This window comes from Haliaeetus leucocephalus, unplaced genomic scaffold (genome assembly GCF_000737465.1).
Source record: "Haliaeetus leucocephalus isolate CR32 unplaced genomic scaffold, Haliaeetus_leucocephalus-4.0 Scaffold555, whole genome shotgun sequence".
Lineage (NCBI taxonomy): Eukaryota > Metazoa > Chordata > Aves > Accipitriformes > Accipitridae > Haliaeetus > Haliaeetus leucocephalus.
In genome coordinates, this window is record NW_010972991.1 from 9,736,908 (window position 1) to 9,757,493 (window position 20,586).

At 43.3% G+C, this 20,586-nt stretch overlaps 1 protein-coding gene across 1 annotated transcript in view; it reads left to right on the forward strand.

Annotated features, from left to right (window-relative positions):
* EXT1 (exostosin glycosyltransferase 1) overlaps window positions 1-20,586 on the forward strand; it is a 180,881-nt gene that overhangs the window by 140,954 nt on the left and 19,341 nt on the right. Inside the window, exons 2-4 of the mRNA XM_010576976.1 lie at window positions 13,663-13,756; window positions 16,499-16,606; window positions 20,365-20,484. Of these exons, the coding sequence (XP_010575278.1) occupies window positions 13,663-13,756; window positions 16,499-16,606; window positions 20,365-20,484 (322 nt within the window). The remainder of the gene's footprint in view (window positions 1-13,662; window positions 13,757-16,498; window positions 16,607-20,364; window positions 20,485-20,586) is intronic.

A 20,586-nucleotide genomic window follows, 5' to 3' on the forward strand; every position in this document is an offset into this window, starting at 1 on the left:
TTATCAAGTGTAGTCTGTTATTGTTTAGTCTTACAGAATATATTGTAACTCTAGTAAAACGATCTAAGTAGTGCTGTGGGTTGCTTATCAGAAGATACTGTCCCTTTTCATGTCCCCGTGCATTTCAGTACTAATCTAATTGGATTAAGTTTGCATGATGGAATATTGGAGGTAGAGATTTTGTGCTCAGGATGATCAGAAAGCACCAGATACTAGTAGCTTTTACAGAAAATGGAAGGCCAGATGGACCAGGAGATTACTCTGTCTGATCTCCTGTGCACTGCAGCCCATTCTGTAACACCCGCTTTACCCCTGTGCTGCATCCAGTAAAGCAGGATGAGTTATAGCATATCCTCCAGCAAAGCATTCGCTTCCGATTTCAAGAGATCGCTTAATGGAGGAGCTACCATCTTTCATGGCAATTTGGTTCAGTGGTTAAAATACCTTCGGTGCTGGGGCATTAGTACAGATTTCTGTTGATGTTTGTTTCACTTTTAACTTCCACCTCTTGATTCTTGTTAGGCCCTTTTTCAGCAGGTTGAAGAACTCTCGGTTCCTTTTCTTTTTCTCCCTGTAGTGCCACTTACATGCCGTGATCAAGCCGCTTCTTCCTGTTCTCCCTGATAAGCTGAACAAGCTGAGGTCTTTAAGTCTCTCTCAGAAGGGTATTTACTACAATCCCTTTAATAACTTTTCTGTCCCTTTTCTCTGTCTTCAGTTATTCAGCATCTTTCTAAAATGTGGGGGTATTAGCACTGGATGTTTTCTGGTGTCTGGCCTCACCAACTCCGGGTACACAGGGACAATTTCTTCCCTGTGAGTACAATGTGGTTGATGTATCTAAGGATTCATTTGCTTTTCTGTAACAGCCTTGAGCTGCTTGTCCACAGTGACCCTCTAATTCTTTACAGAATTGCTCCTTTCTAAGGTAAAAAGTCTTGTTTCAGATGCCAAGCATTACAAAGAATTTTGGTTTACTACATTTTATAGTCTCTTAAACAGTATGTAAAAGATGCCTGTGCTGCATGAGGATGTTCCAAAAAACCTGCTCCAGGTCTGCACCTTTTTAGCCTCCGATGTCAGCAGAAATTGCTGACGCGTCTAACACATGATTTGAGGCACTGCTGTAGGAAAATGCCTGTATCACAGTCCATCTGGAGTCTGAGAGAGGGAGCTGGGGGAGAACAGCTGCTCGGAAGTTTGCAGAGATTGCTCATGGTCTCGTTTTTACCCCTTGGGTACACAGCACACAAAACCCAGACTCAGGTGGGAACTGTGCAGCCTGTTCTCCCGCCAGTGCAGGGTGCTGCAGTTATGGTTTATAAGAGGTAGGAAGCTGAAGTTACCCTGATACAGAAGCCTCCTTTATGGATGTCTTTGTACCTACTCTGTGCTTATGACTGGACAGTTCAAAAAAAAAAAATTAAGTATTTTAAAACTTATATCAAAATTAACACACCTGTATAAAAAAAGCAGCCCAGTTGCATGTTACACTGCTTTATCGCATGGCCTGTCTTACAGTCAACATCATTCCACTCCATCTGTTGGCTGTTAGCATTTGGCCAAAGAGCTGTTGTTCCTCCAACTAATCTGATCACTGCTGGCATCCCCTTGTAAACCCTTTTGTCTGGACAGTCATGTTTTCCTTGGCAATCTGCAAAGCACACCAGATCACAGGTCTCTCTCTGATCTGAGCACTTGCATGCCGATGCCTTTCCCTTTCCATTTGTCCTTGCGCCTGAATTGCTGAAGGAGGTATAAAAAGGCAGTGCAGGGCAGGGAGCAGGCAGAGAGCAAAGGGCTTTTTTGCCAGGCTGGCCCTGCACACTTCCAGCAGGGCTGGAGGAGATGCCTGGCTGTATCCCACCAGGGCTGGGGCTGATAGAGCTGCTCCTAGGTCTAAGTGTGGTGTAGGTGTGCTCCAGCTACTGACAGTGGAGCAGAATTGCAAATACACTTGGAAGTTCCCTGCCCTGCCACCCCACAGTTCATCTGGGGTGTTTCAGTGTCTGGCAGACCACAGGAGAAGGTGCTACCATACGCCTAACCTGACCTGTGCTTCTCATTAGGGTTCTGGCTACGAAACCTGTGAGCTTGAGGTTTCCTTGCTGAGGTATAAAATTTCTCATGGTTAAAGCTTTATTTGGAGTGGAGACTCCTCCCTCCAAAAGAGAGTCCTTTCAAGCCTGCGCAACCTAATAAATAATTCTGAGACAACTGAATTTGTTGGTTTCTTTAAAGAAACATAATTATTTTAAAATGACAAACTGGTCCCTTTGTTGATAAATGTTTTATATCCTTGCTGCTATGCCTGAATAGCTTGTGTAAATAATATATTAGCTCGCAAACAGACGTAGCACGTTCAGGCAGACACTGCCCAGCGGGGCAGAAATGCTAAAAAAGCAAACCAGATGATTCTGTGTGGTGCTGAGCGCCAGGAGCAGGAGTGGGTGTCAATAGGGACCGAGAAGCACCGTCTGCATCTCTTAGGATTGGTCCTGATGTAGCTCAGATGCCTGACGCTGTGGTGATGCATTAGGGCTACAAATGCGAGCAGTCAGGCATTCACCATCAGCAGGAATGTGGTTTCCCTGTGACTCTTAGGAGCGAACTGAAAAGCAGCGCTCAGAGTTGTGATATGGTCTGGTTTAGATAGTGTTTGGCACTTACATTTGCAGACTAGTTTTCAAAAGACTCACTTTGCATGCTTGAGAAGAGCTCTCCTAAACGAGTTTTTCAGTTTGCTTTGGTTGGTTATTCCTCTAACTTTGTTCTCAAAATGGGCCTTGATTTTTGAAAAAGTAACTTTGCAAAAATCACATGTGAGGTTCTTTGTGTGTCAGGGCAGGGTCAGGCAAGAGAAGAAGGATATGCACATGCATCAGTGGTTTCCAGATGAAAGTCCTTTGTAAGTAGTGCGGAAGTGTGTACATGTAAGTATGCATGGATGCAAATGTGCTTGTGGGGTTTTGTAGACGGCAATTTTGCGTGCTCAGGCTGGGACCAAAAAGTCCCATGTGCCACCATGGGCAATCGTAGAACCATAGAAAGGTTTGGGTTGGAAAGGACCTTCAAAGATCATCTAGTTCAACCCCCCTGCTGCGGACAGGGACATCTTTAAATAGATCAGGTTGCTTAAAGGCCCAACCAACCTGACCTTGAACACTTTGAATGATGGGGCATCCACAACTTTTCTGGGCAACCTGTTCCAGTGTCTCACCACCCTCAATGTAAAAAAATCCTTCCTTATATCCAGTCGAAACTTACCCTCTTTCAGTTTGAAACCACTACCCCTTGTCTCGTTGAAAGTGGGTAAGACTCTCTCCAGCCCTACCGAATGGAATAGTCAGCTTGGTCTCATGTAACATCAACTGAAGACCACTGGAGTTGCCTAAACAACCTTATAAAAGGTAAAAACCACCTAACAAAAGCCAGCTGCAGTTCTAAACTTACACTTAATGGCATGCGGCTCACGTTTTCCGCTGGCTCAGGAGGAGGGGAGAGTCCGGCTTCGAAGGGGACTGGGTGATGCAGAGATGCAGAGGAGCCATGTTCTTGTTCAAGCTGCCTTTTTTGCTGAGAAGAGCAAATAATAGAAAACCTTGATTCTACTGCAGTCAGCAGAAGTGAGCAAGCACAGAGAAGGAGCAGATCTGCGGAGTGGCAGATCCCATTTTACCTGACCACTCTGTGAAGCACAGCCCTAGTTTTCAAACTGCACATGGGGTGGCCTAACTTAGCTTTATGTTAACAAAACTGAGGACAGTCATGGGAGGCATCACTGAAAAACAATTACCAGTGCATTTTTATATTTCTTCCTGCTATCTCCTCTTTTCTCTCTCTTAGAAAATGAAAATTATTTTAATACTCACTGCTGACTGCAATAGGGAAAAATTTTGCAGAGTTCCCTGCCCTACCACAATTCACACTTCTGCACTGCTTTATTGCAGAAGTCAGTCCTCATTAAGTCCAGAAGATCAGCACCCACTGTCAGCCAGTGGAAACCCACCCTGGACTGTAACAGTGCTGGGATTTCACCCTAAAGTTCAGTGCTACAAAATCAAAATACACGGAATTAGGGTTCTTTTTCTTTTCCCCCCTACTTTGTGTCTTACTAGTATTTTTGAGGTAGCTTTGTCTCATAGAAAGGAGGAAGAAAATACTTTGAGATCCTGAGATGAAGGCAAATATGAGAACTAATAAACAACAAAAATACTGAAGTATCTAGATACCTTGTGGTGTTACCACTCCTGGGGACTAAGCTGCAGCTGACTTCTTATGAGTAAAAATAAATCACTTCCCTATTTCATTCAAAGTCGTTCCATGGGTTTGCTGAACTAATTTTTCCTCCAAGCATGATCACATTTTGGGTCAGCATGCCTAGACAACATGGGGCTCTGCCAGCAGTTCCTGTGTAAAGTCCCTCTTTTTTTTTTTTTGGAAACAAATCCAGTCATTCATAGAAATGAACTCCTGCATAATTAGAGCCAGTATTGCACATCATCTTTGCTTTCCATTTTTAGATGTTGTGTCTGGAGGACTATAACTTTTAAAGATGCCAACAAGCCACTTAGGAGCTCGATAGCCGTAATGGGAAAATCTGTGGAGCTGAATAGAAAATGATAAGCTTCATAAGGACTATTCTAAATCGTTTGGTAAAGAGCTCAGCCAGACATTCAAAGCAAGAATAGAAGTGATAACCCCTTCTAATTCAATCTTCAGGGGTTTGTACTTTCCCTACTATCCTGCTGAAGTCCCAGTCCTACAGGCAGCTTAATGGAGAGGACAGTGTTCTTTACGCCAGAGTCCTCTGGACTCTGCTGGGTCCAGTTATTGGACTGTGGCATAAGCGGGTGCAGAGCACTATTTTATTCACATTTTACCATCCAGGGCTTGTAATCAACCATTTCTCTTTCTAGGTTAGTTAAAACATTCAGTAGCCCCAGATACCGAAGCATGAAACTCTAGAAAACTGATCCTCTTCAGCATTTTTTAACCTCAAGTTTTCAATAAAGAGCTATTTAAAAATAATTAAGAAAGATTTGGAGGCCTTATTTTTTTTGACAGGCAGGAGGGAATCATCGGCTTCAGAGACAGCAAGTGTTGACAGGTGAGAGATCTCACAATAAGTCTTTTATTTTTCCACACTCTGAGACTTTCAGGTATGTCCTGTAATCTCAAAATTAGAGTGGGTGGCAGATGAGCTAAAATTTGCTGCTTTGTTCAGAAAATGCAGTATGGATTTTTCTTTGTTTGGGTCTTTAATCCAAACTGATGCTTTAATAACTGAAATTCCAGTCGTGGGCTTTTTTTTTTTTTTAAAGTTAGAGAATAAATGAGTAAGAAAACTGGCTTTGCAATGGGAAATTACCCCAAAGATGTTCACAGCTGGACTGTCACAGCATGTGAGGTTGGTTAATGGGACCAGATGGGGCTATTTAGGACAAGTGTTTGACACTGCTTCACTACTAGGAGAAGGCTAAAGTCCGAACAAAGTCACTCTGTGAAGGACAGAATATAATATCCCCATTTTAAAAACTAAAATCATAGAGTCATAGAATGGTTTGGGTTGGAAGAACCTTAAAGATCACCTAGTTCCAACCTACCTGCCATGGGCAAGGACACCTTCCACTAGACCATCCAAAGCCCCATCCAACCTGGCCTTGAACACTTCCAGGGATGGGGCATCCACAGCCTCTCTGGGCACCCTGTTCCAGTGCCTCGCCACCCTCACAGTGAAGAACTTCTTCCTTACATCTAACCTAAATCTACCCTCTTTTGGTTTAGAAGCGTTCCCCTTTTCCTGTCACTACAGGCCCTGGTATAAAGTGTCTTTCCATCTTTCTTACAAGCCCCCTTTAGGTACTGGAAGGCGGCAATAAGGTCCCCCCAGAGCCTTCTCTTCTCCAGGCTGAACAACCCCAACTCTCTCAGCCTTTCCTCATAGGAGAGGTGTTCCATCCCTCTGATCATTTTCAGGGCCCTTCTCTGGACCTGCTCCAACAGGTCCATGTCTTTCCTGTGCTGAGGACCCCAGAGCTGGATGCAGTACTCCAGGTAGGGTCTCACCAGGGTGGAGTAGAGGGACAGAATCACCTCCCTCGACCTGCTGGGCACGATTCTTTTGATGCAACCCAGGGTATTACTTCTCTGTTGAAACACTGAGCACACTGAAACAAAGCACACTGTCAAAAGTTAGATATTACTTTCAACTTACTCCTGCATTTTTCTGCAGAGTACTGGGGAACAAGGCTGAGTAGATGAAGCCCAAGTTCAGGCTGCGTGGCGGTTTCCCCATCAGTGAAATGGAGATGCTGCTTTGTTCTCCTGCTAGCACGCTGAGGTTCTTTGTATTAAAATATTCAAAACGGAGTTTGTGATCTCCAGAAAATGGCAAGGTAGAGGTACCATAATGATGCAAAGTGTTGGTGTAATTTATTGTTGGAAGAATCCTGTTGGAAAGAGCCTGCCTGAACCACTGGATCATCTTAACAGGTTGGTCTTATCTTTACCTTGTAAGGGTCCAGCAGCTTGATGGGCAGTAAGTGCCAGACGGGCACAACATTTATGACACTTCAGAGAGCGTGGCAGGGGAGGTCGGTCCACATAAAACCTTCCCTGTGGCTGTGTGCGTGTGTGTTCCTGTGTGTGCATCTGCACGTGCAAGCATCAGCATTTTCAATGCTTTCCCACCGACCTAGAGGGTATTGAATTCACAATATGTGGTGCTGCATTTACATTCGTCGGAAGATACAAGCGAGTGGTACATTTGCTTCCTCATGGGCTTTTCTTATTCAGGCATGTTGTGAGTTTTCTTGCTGCCAGCACAGCGAGGTGCTGCTGTGAAAACAGGTGCTCTAAGAGGACTTCAAAGCCCAGGAGCTGGGACTTGGTTTTAGAAGAAGCGTTACATGATGCTATTAGCAGGTTGCTGGTAACTGGGGTGTAACGCTGTCTAGAGAGGGACCTTGGCAAGGTTTGCCTCTGACACGCTACTTACGAACCCTCTCTGGCACACTTGCTAAATAAGCAATTATCTTTAAACATCAAATGATGTTGGTGAGACCGCATTTGCTACTGTATAAGACTACTTGTTCTAGGTGGTGTAACCGCCACACTGGGAGCCAGTTGGATAGTATTTGGCAGTCCAAATGTTGTGTGTGCTTTGCATGCACCATATAGATTCACAGGGCATCCGTGTAAATATTTAGGCAAAAATCATTAGAGCATTTTTATTTGTTAGAATATACACTGACTTTAATGGCTTGTGTATCCAAATGTTTCTGTGCATAATATTGAAGTGAACTGAATCCAACTATGATGTCACTGAAGAGTTTAAAGATGATTAAAATTTCAATGGTTACTGTCCGTCTTAACTGTAACAAAGTTCCTTTAGCAGTATATTAAAGTGAAAACTCTACTTCCCTGTTCTTCTTCGTTAATCCAACCTTCTGAACTAAAAGAAGATGCTGGCCTGGAAAGGAGAGAACAGTTGTACCTTGACATTAGTTGCTGAATGTTTGCAGAGTTCCATATCCATTGCCAGGCCTAGAAGAATCATGCAGGATTTTCATTAATGTAGCAGCATTTTCAGATTGGGTACATGCTCATAGCTGTACTCAGCCATTACCTGTGTGCTGAAATCACTGTTCACACACGCTGCTGCTGTACTTAGACGGTAGCATCCCTTGGAATCCTGCAGCCAGGGCAGTATGGCGGTGGCAGCTGCAGTAATGAACCAGGCTGAAAGAAATACTCCAATGGCTGCCTTTCAGCACTTGGCAAGAAAATCCTTTTTATGTTAGTTTCAAGGTCGTCAGATATCATTATAGCCAAGTATTAAAAATTTCAAAGAAAGGAGGCAGTGTGTTTGATTTATAGAATAATTATCTAGCTTTAGCTCTAACTTGGCTTTGGCAATGGTTTTGCAAGCACTCGAAAATTAAATCCATTTTTTATGGCACTACAAGGTATTATCTCACAGCAAATGATAATTAAACACCTGTGAAATCAATTAGCCCTTTAAGCAGGGGAAAAAAAAAAGTTTTCCAATTATGTTTTTGCACCTCCAAACTTTCTAATTCTAGAACCAGCACTTGTGGAGAGGGAGATGAACTGCCAGCCAGTAGCCTGTTAACCGGCATTAAGATCACCCCAAAGCATTGCGCAGCCGTAAATCCAAAAGCAAGCAGTTCATGGCGACGGCATCCTTCCAAGTAGGATGCGTTAGCCTTTTGAGCTCAGTCTTGGGCAGCTATCTATCTAACGCACAGCTGAGCTGTCAGCTTTTCTACAAAGACACTTACTCACTTGGTGTTTTCAATGCCAAGTTTTATTTGACAGTTTATTTAAAAGCCAACATACCTTAATGGAAACCAAGCAACAAGATGCTCTGTGTGACACAGTGGGTTTCTTTTCAGGCTCTCCAGCCAGTAGTTCAGAGCCATCAGCATTAAGCATTCACACACAGAAAACTGGCCAATTGGTTAATAGCTGAAACTGAACATGGTGGAAAACTGGGAAACGCTCTGCCATTTAGCCTTGCGTTGTAGGTGTTTAGTATCTGTCTTTGTTGTAGCACTTGAACTGATGCAGGGACTTTTAGCAGATGCAGCATGCGTTTGTGAGCTTGCAGATTCAGGGAGGGAGCCCTGGACATAGTTGGTTAAGTGCCATCTCAATTTTTGGCTCGGGAAAGAAAAAAATAGCTCTAGTCCCATCTGACATCTACGGTGGTATGTACTGATACTCCCTGCCAAAGATGAGCTCCAGCATCTTTCAGAAGATGAATTATGTGTGGCACTGTTAAAATATGTACTGCTGGGTTACACTCATTGTATTTGGTTTGGGTTCTGCTCCTGTATTTCCATCTGAATTTTGATAGCTATAACATACGGCTGGTTTTCAGCTGTATCACCAGAGAGGAGGGAGGCAGGTGAGGACGCTGGGGTTAGCATTCCCAAGGTCTGGCTAGCTGCTGGAGAAGCCACCAGTCATCTGTATCTCAGGTTTTCCATCTATGAAATGGGAATGGTGATGTATCCCGTATCAGTGTTCAGAGGATTAGATAAGAAAATATGTACACTACTTTGTGATTCCTACATGACAGGTGACGTATAGCTGCATAAAGTATGATAATCATTCCATCTGGGTAGCTGGACATATCTGCTGGTCTAAACAGCCAATGTCTTTTTAGACCTCTCTTCAATCAATGGTCATGATGATGTGGCTTTGGAAAAAAATAGTTTATATTAAAATTCATAGTGAAAATGTTTCCCAGGCTAGTTTATAATCTTTTAAGTGTAGTGACATGGGGAAATGCTTAAGCTGTAAGAAGGAATGTATGGCATGGCTGATTAGTCACTGCAGAGCCTCTGCAGCCTGCCTGGGCTCCTTGGGATAATGGTGAACCAGGAATCCCAAGCAGCCCTCTAATCCACGTGCTGATTGACAAGATCGGCACATCAGAAGAAAAAAAAAAGGGGGTGGGGTGGGGAAAGACAGAAGCAATGTGTTGGATCAAGAAGTTAAAATGGTAAAAGCATTTGGCTGAGCAGCGTTTTTGCTTCGGATAATTGCCCACACGGCGTTGCAGTGTTCACACCTGCATGATAGATGGGGCCGAGCATGTTTTCTCAGCTATGGGTGGTAGCAGGGAGGGGATATTTCAATTAAAGTGTGAATAAATTAGCATTGATTACAAATAGAGCTATTTTTTTATGCTGCCTAAAAAGGTATTAGCTATGAACAAGGTGCACTTAATCATTACGGAAGGAAGCCTGAAAGTTAATAAAACACACTGTTGATCCTTACAGAGGGATGCCAGCTTTGGGTTAAATCTGCAGCTATTTTAGTTTTAAAGCCCCAACTGTCATTTTAAAGGCATATGCATTTTGGATTTTAACATGTTTGAATGATGCAGCTGAGGCCCAGGCCAAGCCGACCCTAAAATTGGCAGTAAAATGTTGCCTCCGTGCAAGCGTGCAGAATGAAGCAATACAGGAATATAAGCAATAAGGGCGTGCCCCTTCTCCCCAGCAGTCTTCTAACATGGAAACCAGGAGCTTTCTGGAAATAAATACCGTCTGAGCAAAGCAGAGAACTCCTCTCAAAGCTTTCCTACAGTAAAATGCTCGGGAAGATTAACTGCCAGCAGTAAAGGAAAGGAAAAGAAAGGAAAGGAAAGCGCCAGAAGGAGCGTGACACCGAAGCAGCACAAGTAAGGAAGAAGTGCCCAGCCGGCCACCCGTGCGGTGACGGTCTTCGCTCCGATTCCTCAGCTGCAAGTGGAGCCTGAAAAACCTCCGTAGCCGGGTAAAACGAGGGCGTCTGGATAGGCAGGTGATGCAGAACTGTCCCCACAAGCTGGCAGCTCTGGGTTTGCAGAAACCACAGCAATGCAAGCTGGAAGACCATAACAAATCTCCCTGCCATCTTCAGACGTACCGGCTAATGGAAATAAGTAGTTCTGAAAACAGATATAACCCCCACTGCCAGGGGAGAAGAAGAAGAGGCGGCTCTGGAAGAACCTCTTCTGCACACTTTATTTTCTCTGTAACTTAAGGCCCCTCCTCCAGTTGTGAGCAGGGTTATAATACTTCATTGCCTCCCTGAGGTCTTGTTGAGATTAGTCAGTGAAGATGGTGGGGAAATCAAGCCCGTCGTTGATGCGATACTGGTATTTGCAATAGCTGCCAGGTCAGTACTTAATGCGCAAGTGTCCTCCTGTAGCTGAGAGGGTGTTCCTGGATGTTTGCACCAGCTCTGATTTCTCTCCTGGACAAGTAAAGGAGAAATTTTAAGTCCAGCAAAGATTTAACTCAGATACCTACCTTTAATCATAGACATTATCTCACTGACTTCACTGAAAGCATTTCAAGTCAGAGTTAAGGGAAGTGCAGAGATGCTTTCAGGTGAGATGCGTATGCTTCCTATGTGGAAAAAAATGCCAATTGTTGATAAGAAATACTCCCTCCCCGCCAAAACACCAGCAAAGCTCAAACCTCCTGCTGTGTGGGTGGTTCCTACGGGGCTGAATGGGAAGGAATCTGAAACTGAGTTTCCCTGACACCTATTGTACCCCCCATGGCCTGTGGGCTGGAGCTTCATTCACCAGGTACTGTGGTTGTGGCCAAGGTCTCCTCCGAATGCTGCCTGGCAGTCTGAGAAAAACATGAAATGATCCCTGCTGCAGACTCGCCTCTGAACATGTAAACGATTTCCTCCGCAAGCAGTGCTTCAAATTACAAAGTTGTGCTTGCAGCTTGACAGAGATGTTTATGTATTTGTGGCTGGCTGCATGTGTTGTGTGAAAGGCGTTTCTGAATCCGTATTTAAACCTACTGGGCTATCTTCTGTCTTTCAGCTAAGGCAGGGTGTCCCCATTGCTTTGCGTGCTACCCATGAACTAGTAGGAGTAAAATTAACACATTAGTGTTTAAGGTTTTCAAATAGATGCTTGATCCTGGAGTGGTCGCTGAGGGGGAATAAACTGGAAACCAGTCCCTTAGCACTGTGCTCAAAGATCATGTCAAGTCACCTTAAAACATTTGGGTTGAAATTGCAGAGAAATTTGTTCGTGAGAAGAATCTCTGGTGCAGTTCATTTGCTGCAGTAGCTCTCGGTGGATATTGCTTTACTGTGGGTCTGCTCCTGTTGTATTTGCGCGTCTGAAGTGAGTGGAAATTTTGTGCCCATACATCAAGGTTAGGATGAGGCTCTCTGTGTACGTGTGATGTAGATAAATTGCTTGATGACCATGAACCGTGCTATGCCAGAGCTCAGCAATAAATCACACGTTAGGCTTTAAAACGCACAAATGGGAGCAAGACGCTAACTGGTTTCCAGGTGGGAAATGGTCAACAAAGTCCTTTTCTTTTTATTTCCTTTGTAAATCTATACTAATATCAGCAAATTAGGTAAGAAAGAAAAGGTGCCCAATGTAAGATGTCAGTGGCATATGGAGGACTCCCTTATGCTGGCCTTGTTCTCTGCTTTTCTTTGTGTTCTGGTTCTGTCATTGACGTTTCGTGGATATTGTTGCATTCCAGGGTATTAACAGGATTTTACATTTTTAGCTAGCTAATGATGGGGGACTTCTGACTGGCGTATTCTAGCCCTACGGGGTATTCTATTTTTGGTATTTATTAACATTTTCTGTCATGCAATATACAGTGAAAGCAATGAGCCTCAGACCTCTCGGTGTGTAAAAAAGGAATGCTTTAAAATGGCAACTTTTTTTATTATTTTGGTATTCCAGTTTCCTAATATTTTCCCCCGTGTGCTGTGTCACTGCTGGCTGGTGAGCTGGGACATGGCTGCCAATCAATATCCCACACAGAGAAAAAGAAATTGCTGCCACTCAGTTGGAATATGTGTATATGTATTTTAACCAAAGTTGAGATACGATTAAAAAAAAAAAAAAAAGTACTTTGAAGTCTGTTTTGTAGTTTTAATTAATGCAACGAGGGTTTTTATTTTACTCTCAGTGCAGATAATCTTAATCCATTCACAGTGACCTTTTCTTGTGCAAATTAGCTATACACGCTTGTTTAAGCAAATGGGCCTTTGCAAGATGTCTCTTCCTAAAGACGGAGCTTATAATTGAAAATTGGCTTACTCCCATCTGTCTGGCCTGTGTGAGAATACAAACGCAGATCTGGAGTTTTTTATATATAAAATATAATCATGTACATATGTATATACATAGACATATACATGCATACAAAAAAATGGCTCTGCCTGCAGGCTGTGGTTAAATTAGATTATTAGTGTTAGAAAATTTCAGTGCCACAAGTTACTGTCAAAATAACATCTGTCTGCAGAGTCCAGGACACTCTGGAGAATGGAGGGTGTTTAATCTGGATCCTTTTGTCTCAGACAAGGTTGATGCCATTCGCAGTTCCATGGGTTTGCCAGAAGTACGATTAGCTAATAACAGGCTGGAAACTGTTAGGATTTGATGTGTGGTTTTGGTGAATGGTTTTGAGGTGATTGATGGAATCGGAAAAAAACCCAGGAGTGTCTATAAGCACTTAAAATTTTAATTCAGAGGAGCAGGGGTCATTGCAGCTATGTGGTTAATCGCCAAAATTTGGCAGTTTATCCTTCTCACCACACTTGACAATAACCACCAACTCATTGTAACCCCTCGTCCTTTTTTAGTGCCTGCTTGATAAGGGAAGGTTTCTTTGGCATAGTTTGAATATTTTTTGTTTTGTACAAACCTCCTGTGCAGAAATGAATGCATTTGTGCATGACTTTGTCTAAATCTGAATAGAAATCAGGGTCATAGAAGTGCTGCAACAATGCTTTGGGTATCAAAATATTTAGTATAAGTTTGTTTTTAGAACTCATGCACACCTGTTTTTATAAAAATGGCTGATTATTGCAAAGGCAAAATTATTTCCTTCCCTCTCAGTTGCATTACCACTCTCCCCAGCTCTCTCCTATGGTGGTTGCTCCTGAGGATGAACAAAAAGGAGCCGGGGAGACGGCTGACACATGCGTGCACGGAGGGAGCTAGTTAACCTGGTGGTGAGCAGTCTTGGTTGGGGATAATTTTATCCAGATGTGTCTCAACAGCTGTTTGCATTTTCACGCCCAGTTACTCTAGCACTCACCGCTAATTGAATTTTCTCTTTTCTCCCCTGTTCTTGTTAGGTATGATTACCGTGAAATGCTGCACAATGCCACTTTCTGTCTGGTTCCCCGTGGCCGCAGGCTTGGCTCTTTCAGGTTTCTGGAAGCCTTGCAGGTAAGAGCTGCAGCTTAAAGCATCAGCTACATTGGCCGCAAGTCAGCGTGCAATAGCAAGGAGGTGGGGAGGAGGGAAATGTGTTTCATTTCCCTAGTGGACAGTAATCCACTTTGCAAAAGCCTCTATTCATACTTCTGGAGCAATTGGCAGCTTCTTCCCAGGAGGAGCTGAACACTGAGCTCATCTGAAGGTTGAATTGCGTTACCTCCAGGAAAAGGGTTTCCCTGGATGTGGTAAGGCCGAGAGGTTGGACCGGTTTAGAGCAGTATTTTATCAAGCTGTGAGACTTCCCGTGGGAGACACTGGCCTCTACAAGTAAGCCCTGGGGCAGTAAAAATAGCTTGTTTTCACGTAGCTAGAACAGACCTGCTTATGCATTGCCTGTCTTGAGATGATCCTTGCTGAACATGCAGAAGGTGGCCTGGAGGTTGTAAAGCCCCAGATGGAACCTTCACATGAAGTTGGATATAGGCTGATCTCAGGAAGCTCACAGTGTGTCTCGGATGGCACCTGAATCCCCTTCACTTTTTAAAAACATTTTGGTTAATGGTCTCCCTTTTTTTGCTGTTGGCCAGCAGCAGAGGGCAATGCAAAGGGACTCCTGAGTCACTGTGGCAGCAGGACTTGGCAACATAGTGATCAAGCCTGACACTGACCTACTCCAGCTGCAGCCAGCATGACCTTTTTTTTGGCAAGCATTAGCTCAGCCCTGAAGTCCTGGATCTTCAGTCAGCCATACAGAGCATTTTGGGAGATGCTGCAGTCTCCTCTAGGACTGGCATCTGTATTTCTATGGGGGCTGGAGTGGAGGGAAGGGGAGGCTGAGACGCTTCTTGGTGTCAGTGAGATGGCAAATAAGGACACCTTACAGGGTCCTGCCTTGGGGTGTCCTTTTGCCGTTTGGAAAGCGTCCCAGCATTGGCAGTAAAGCTGTTAATGAATAGCATCACATCACTTTTCTTCATCAACCACAAAACGTCCTAGGCTCTACTAAAGAGTATTGTTGACTGCAGTGCAGAGCAGCATTCAGGTACCTAAGTGTAGGTGTGTAATGTCATTTTAGGAGCCCAGCAGTACCCTTCTGGCTTTCTGCTGCTTCTCCAGAAGGCTTCCAGTAGAACCTGTGTCGTGTCTGCCAGCCTTTGATGGGTTTCTTGGGTACCCTAGAGCATCCCAAATGCGCTGGACACTTAGGTTTAACCACTGAACCCCATACCTACTGTCACATGTGAGATCCAAGTTCTGGACTGTCACCTCTTTGCTCTTACTCAGAATAATAGCCTGCAAAGTGCTGTTCCCTCTCCAGCCTCTTCGGAGGAAGAAGTGGGACTGGCTTATTTGGGATGAAGAGTCACTTCAGATCCTCCTGAAGAGCACTGCTCAGCTCTTCTCTCATCTGGGCCACAAGTCATGCAGCTTCTGTTAGATACATCGTCTCAGGAGAAGAAAGCAGGGAGCGTACCTCACTGTACAGAACTTGGAGGCTCCTGGTCGATGATGATAAAATGCAGGCACTGAGGATTTTCCTAGCAGGCTAGCAGTAGTATTCACTGATTATGATGAATTCCCAATTTTTGTCTGGCTCCAGGGCATGTTGAAAGATGTAATCCACATTAGTGGAATGTTTTAAACATGAAAACACATTGCTAAGTGTTTTCTGGTTGGCTTTTTTCATGCACTAATGTGATTTCCTTACAGAAGATCACAGTTCTTTACACATTATAAGCATTGTTGTAATGCAGAGGCTGGACCGGTCTAAGATCCTATGTGTAGTACATGTTGCCAAGGAAGGTACAGCGGTCTGAAAGGTTCCCTTTTATACCATCTTTTCGGAGGTATGGAGAGGTCTGAAGCCCAGACCAGACCAAATTCAGAGCACTTAAGCTTGGCTTGATCCAAAAGAAACTGAACCAGAGCAAAGGCTCAATGCAGATCCTCTGGTAATAGGTTCTTTCATCACATCAGGAGGTTTTTGGTTTGGATCTTATGTTGTGATCCAGCTGACCAGAACATAGTGGAGATCATTTGTTTACAGAAATAACTGCCCTGTTTACTAAATATTCGCAAACTTGCTGTCTGTGCAGAGGACCTTGCGCAACTCATAGAAGATTAAATAATTTAGACAGATCATGCTGGTATGAAATAGATACTAAATGTGTATGCTTTTTGTTTGTTTTAAGACAGAAGGCAATTCTTATTTTTGTAGACAGGTGGTGACAGATGAGTTGTGGTTGTACAGTTCCCTCTGTTTGGAGAGTTGATATCAAACAGGATAGGGAATTCCTTTCTCCTTTGTGGAAAAAGTGCTCTGGAATTTAATATGATCTATATTTTCTGTGGGGTTGTCTTGCAACATATTATAAAAATTGAGGGAGTTAGCTCCCTGCTGAATAGTTCACAAAGCAGCAAGGAAGGCCATCATTTTGTATTAAATTCTCTGATATTACCTCTGTAACATTTTAACAGTTCTGCCCTCATCTGGCAGCGTAAGCACCAGATTTCAAATGCCACTCTCCATGCAAACCCCACCTTTCAGTGAATATGTATAAGCACAAAATGGAGAACCATAAACATTTGGGCTGCCCTCCTGCGGCCTCTAGCTTCTGGTATTCTTTGCCGTGTTGCCTCTCCTTCTGAGCTTGTGCAGAAGACAATGGTCATGGTGTTGGTGCAAACCTCAAAGCTTGCCCTAATCATGGGGTACCCGCTAACGACTGCAATGCCTCTGTGTGCGTACAGGCTGCCTGCGTCCCGGTTATGCTCAGCAACGGATGGGAGTTGCCATTCTCGGAAGTGATTGATTGGAACCAAGCTGCCGTCATAGGCGATGAGAGATTGTTATTACAGGTAAGAAAAAGACTACGGCCTTCAGCAGATCAGTTGATTATTGCCGCTGTCATCTAAATGGACGGGGAAGATGAATCCAAAAGGTCAGGGCTGTAAAAGAATTTTTATCATGAAGGGATTGTCTGTGTCACACTTGCTATGAACACATTTAATATGACATCATTCATTTTTTGACCTGAAGGTCATTGCAGCCACCAGGCCAGATTCTTAAATGCAGGAGACTCTTATTTTTCCTAGGAGCATGAAATTTCTTCTGGTGTGGAGCACCTGGATGACTCTCTGAGGCAGAGCTGTCCTGTGATGAGAGAGAAAACATTTGGAGCAGGTTCTGCTCTAGTCCTTCAGAAATAGTTTATCCTCAGGGGTCCCACCAGCACTGTGTGTCTGGCTGGCAGGTACTGAACGGACTCCTCAGGAAAGCAGGTATTTTCTCAGGCAGGAGTTACCACCTAACAGTTTTGTGGGAAGCAGAATCTGTCCCTTTTCTGGTGTCTGGACTATGTAACATTGCTTTCTGAAGCAGTGTTCATGTCACTAATTGTTAATCTCCTTGAGATCATAGAACAAAAGCAGGTTGAGAAGTTAGAAATTCCCTGCTACCTTCAGTATCTACTTTGGTTTTAGATTCACTAGATTATTTTTTTTTCTGTTTCCCTAGTGGGTTGTATGGTCTAAATACATTCTGTAAAGTATGTGGAGAACTTGATGTTAGGAAGAGTTCTTGAAAAATTGGTTTCCCCAAAGTAGCATTTGATCAAATGCCATTGCCCAGCATGAAGCTGAGATCCATGAGATCTGGAATAGCCACTAAGTAGCCACTAAGGGGTTGGGAGGGTGCGGGGGCGGTTATGGTTGAATTTAACTCATTGCCAGAGTGGCAAGCTCTTGTCACCCATGAAGAGAAGCCTTCAAAGGTACAGGTGTCTTGGCACCCCAAAAATGAAGTACCTTTGAAAATCTCATTAGATGCCTCTTTACTTGTCTGAAGAAGTAAATATTCATGAAGAGCTGGCCTAGCAAGCCTTGCACAGTGCTGCCTATTCTCCTTAATGTGATACAAGCTGTAAATATAAAAGGGCCATTTGATTTTTGCTTCTGTGGACAGCACATTTTTCTGAGCAAAATTATTTCTCTCTTTAAATAATAATAATTTGCTGATCTTCCTGCTTTCCGGTAACATGCCATTCGTTCTCTTCACAGCTGCTTCCATATTGAGCAGCTACTGCACCGTTATTAACAGTGTTTTTAAAGAGCTGGCAGAGGGCCTGAATGTCTGCTCTGGGAAATGTTTTTGTTATGTTACAGTTTTTCATTTCCTGTTTGAGAGCAGCTCGGATGTTTTTATTTGCATATTCTGCTCATCATAGCGCTGGGAGAGCTTAACCCAGCCTTTCTGCATTTATTTGTGCAGGGTGGTTTTTCCCTTCCCCCTACTTATTACTGAAATGACCTTTTATTAAGATGTCATCCCGTTCTAATAATTCCAGTGTAATCCTGCCAGATTAGTATTAATACATCATTTTCCCCACCTGTCTTTCTGGACAAGTAGATTAATAACTAATAGGCAAATGCAGTTAAAATGGGAGCTCTGATTTTTCTTTCCAGATGTTGTAACAGAGCAGGCACCAAGGCTTCTTTTTAACCTTGACATTGTGTTTGCAGGCACTCGCAAGCATGGTGTGGTCTGTAAAACCATAACTTCTTGCAGTAACCTTCACAGTCAGAGCAGCCTTCCCGTTCAAAAGGCGTAGCTGAGAATGAGTATTGATTTTATTTGTCGCTCACACACGTACGCACATACACGCAAGATTGCACATAATGCAGTGCAATGTTTTAAGTTTATAGAAAAAATGCCGTATCACCACTGTGAAGTGACTTTGATCTTGTGTTTGGTGCTGGTAATGATCCCGGGTGTGATTAATACACATGTGTGTGCAGCCAGTATAGGTAATGTTCATTATCCCTCTACTTATTGGAACTTACTGGAAAAGTACTGAAAAGAAAGAATATTCACCCCAAAAGATGAAATTTGATGCAGTTATTTACTGCATCACGTCACAAATAGTGACATGATCAGTTAGAAAAACAAGTACTAATACATGTTTTTAGCTTCTATCTTTCATACTATTTTTGCAGGGAATATTGTACGTAAAGACCTACATTTTACCTAAAGGGCCTATAGCGAAGGAATGTAAAGTACCATCTTTGACAGTCTGACCATTTTCTTCTGTTCCAACTTGCTGTAGTGCTAACTCTCTCATGAGCTCAAATTCTGTATGATACTTAGCAATGTCTCTGAGATGAAGATCTTTAGAGACGAAAGGCTTACGGAGTAGAGGTTGTCCCGTCTGACAGTGCACCCTGTGGAGCCATGGTCCTTTTGGACACAGTGTCCAGACCTGGATGCAAACTATGCAGTAAAGAATTTAATGATTCTTGTGGAAATTTTTTATACATAAATTCTTAAAGTCTCAAATTTTCTTCAGGAAAATGTTTTGTGTGAAGTCATTTGATTCAGGAGCATGTGAAAGCAAATAATGATCACTGCCACCTCTCAGAATATTTGAGGAATAAGCAAAGTGTGTTCTGGTCAGGAAAGGGCAAGATGTGGTGGGGTGCAGATAAATTTCAGAATAAGCTGGGATGTGCAAAAACAACACACAGCCCAGGTATATGCTTTTACAACTAATGACTTAGGTGAAAGATTTGTGAGAAATGAGTGTCTGAGAACAAGGTGGCATAATCCGAAATCACAAAAAAGTAGGCACAAAAGCACAACTCTTCATTCCCAGAAAAAATGAACACAAATCAGCAATGATTCGGAGATGCCTTTGTGGCACTCTGAGTAGCTCTTGTAATCGAAGCAAATTGCAGTTAAATTCCCTTGATAATGTCAGTTTGCATTGTCAAAGTGGTGTACTGGAGGCCTTGGTCAATGTCCCAAGTTAAAGAATGACACATACGCACATTAGTTTCTCTCCAGTGTGGAAGAGGGTCATGGGGATGGGGCAAGATGTGGAAGTGAAGCCCTCCCCTTCTGATTCACTGAGCAGTTACATTTTTTAATGGCAAAGCATTGCAGCAGCACAATTTGGGTTTTATTTGTAAGGCAACTTATACCAGAATTAATCTGTTGATTTAATGGAAAGGGGAAAAAAGAAGCAGTGGTTTCCCTTGTGAATAACAGGTGTTGTGGGAGACGTTATTCTTTCCACCCACAGAAATTAGTAAAATGGAATTTGATCCACAGGCTCCCAAAAAGTGGAGTCTTACTTAAGATGTTGCTATGTTTTCCTTAGGGCACTTAGTGTTGCCATGCTGCGGTAAATGCAATTCCAGATCCCTTTAATATACTTTGAGAGTGGGGTTTATTGTTGGACTCTCAAGACCTGCAAGTACTAGTTTGTTAAAATACTAGTCCATGAAAAGTTTTGTGCGTGAGGGGTGTGTGGAGGAGCTGCTTACTGTGCCATGCCACAGCGCTGGGTAGAGGGAGCTTTTGTTACCATAAACCAACCAAAAACTAAAAGAGAGCAGGTTAAAAAAAATTCATATATTCAGTACCAAAGGTTATGAAGGGTTGTGTCTCATTCGTTTTACATCAAGGCTTTAACTGTTGACACACGCATCTCTGTTGGACAGGAGCACTGAAGCTGTGCAGCTTGCTAATAGAGGAGAGGGCTTGTCAGCAGCATATTAATTTAATGAGATTGCGTTGTTTTCTGAAGCTTCTGACTATATTACATCTTGTATTACAGATTCCTTCTACAATCAGGTCTATCCATCAGGATAAAATCCTAGCACTTAGACAGCAGACACAGTTCTTGTGGGAGGCTTATTTTTCTTCAGTTGAGAAGATTGTATTGACTACACTAGAGGTGAGTAAAAATTGTCTGGGACCTTGCCGAGCAGCGAAGTTTCCATCCCTGTCCAGCTGCTCCTGTCCTCAGCTGGCGTTGAACCTTGGTTTTCATGACATG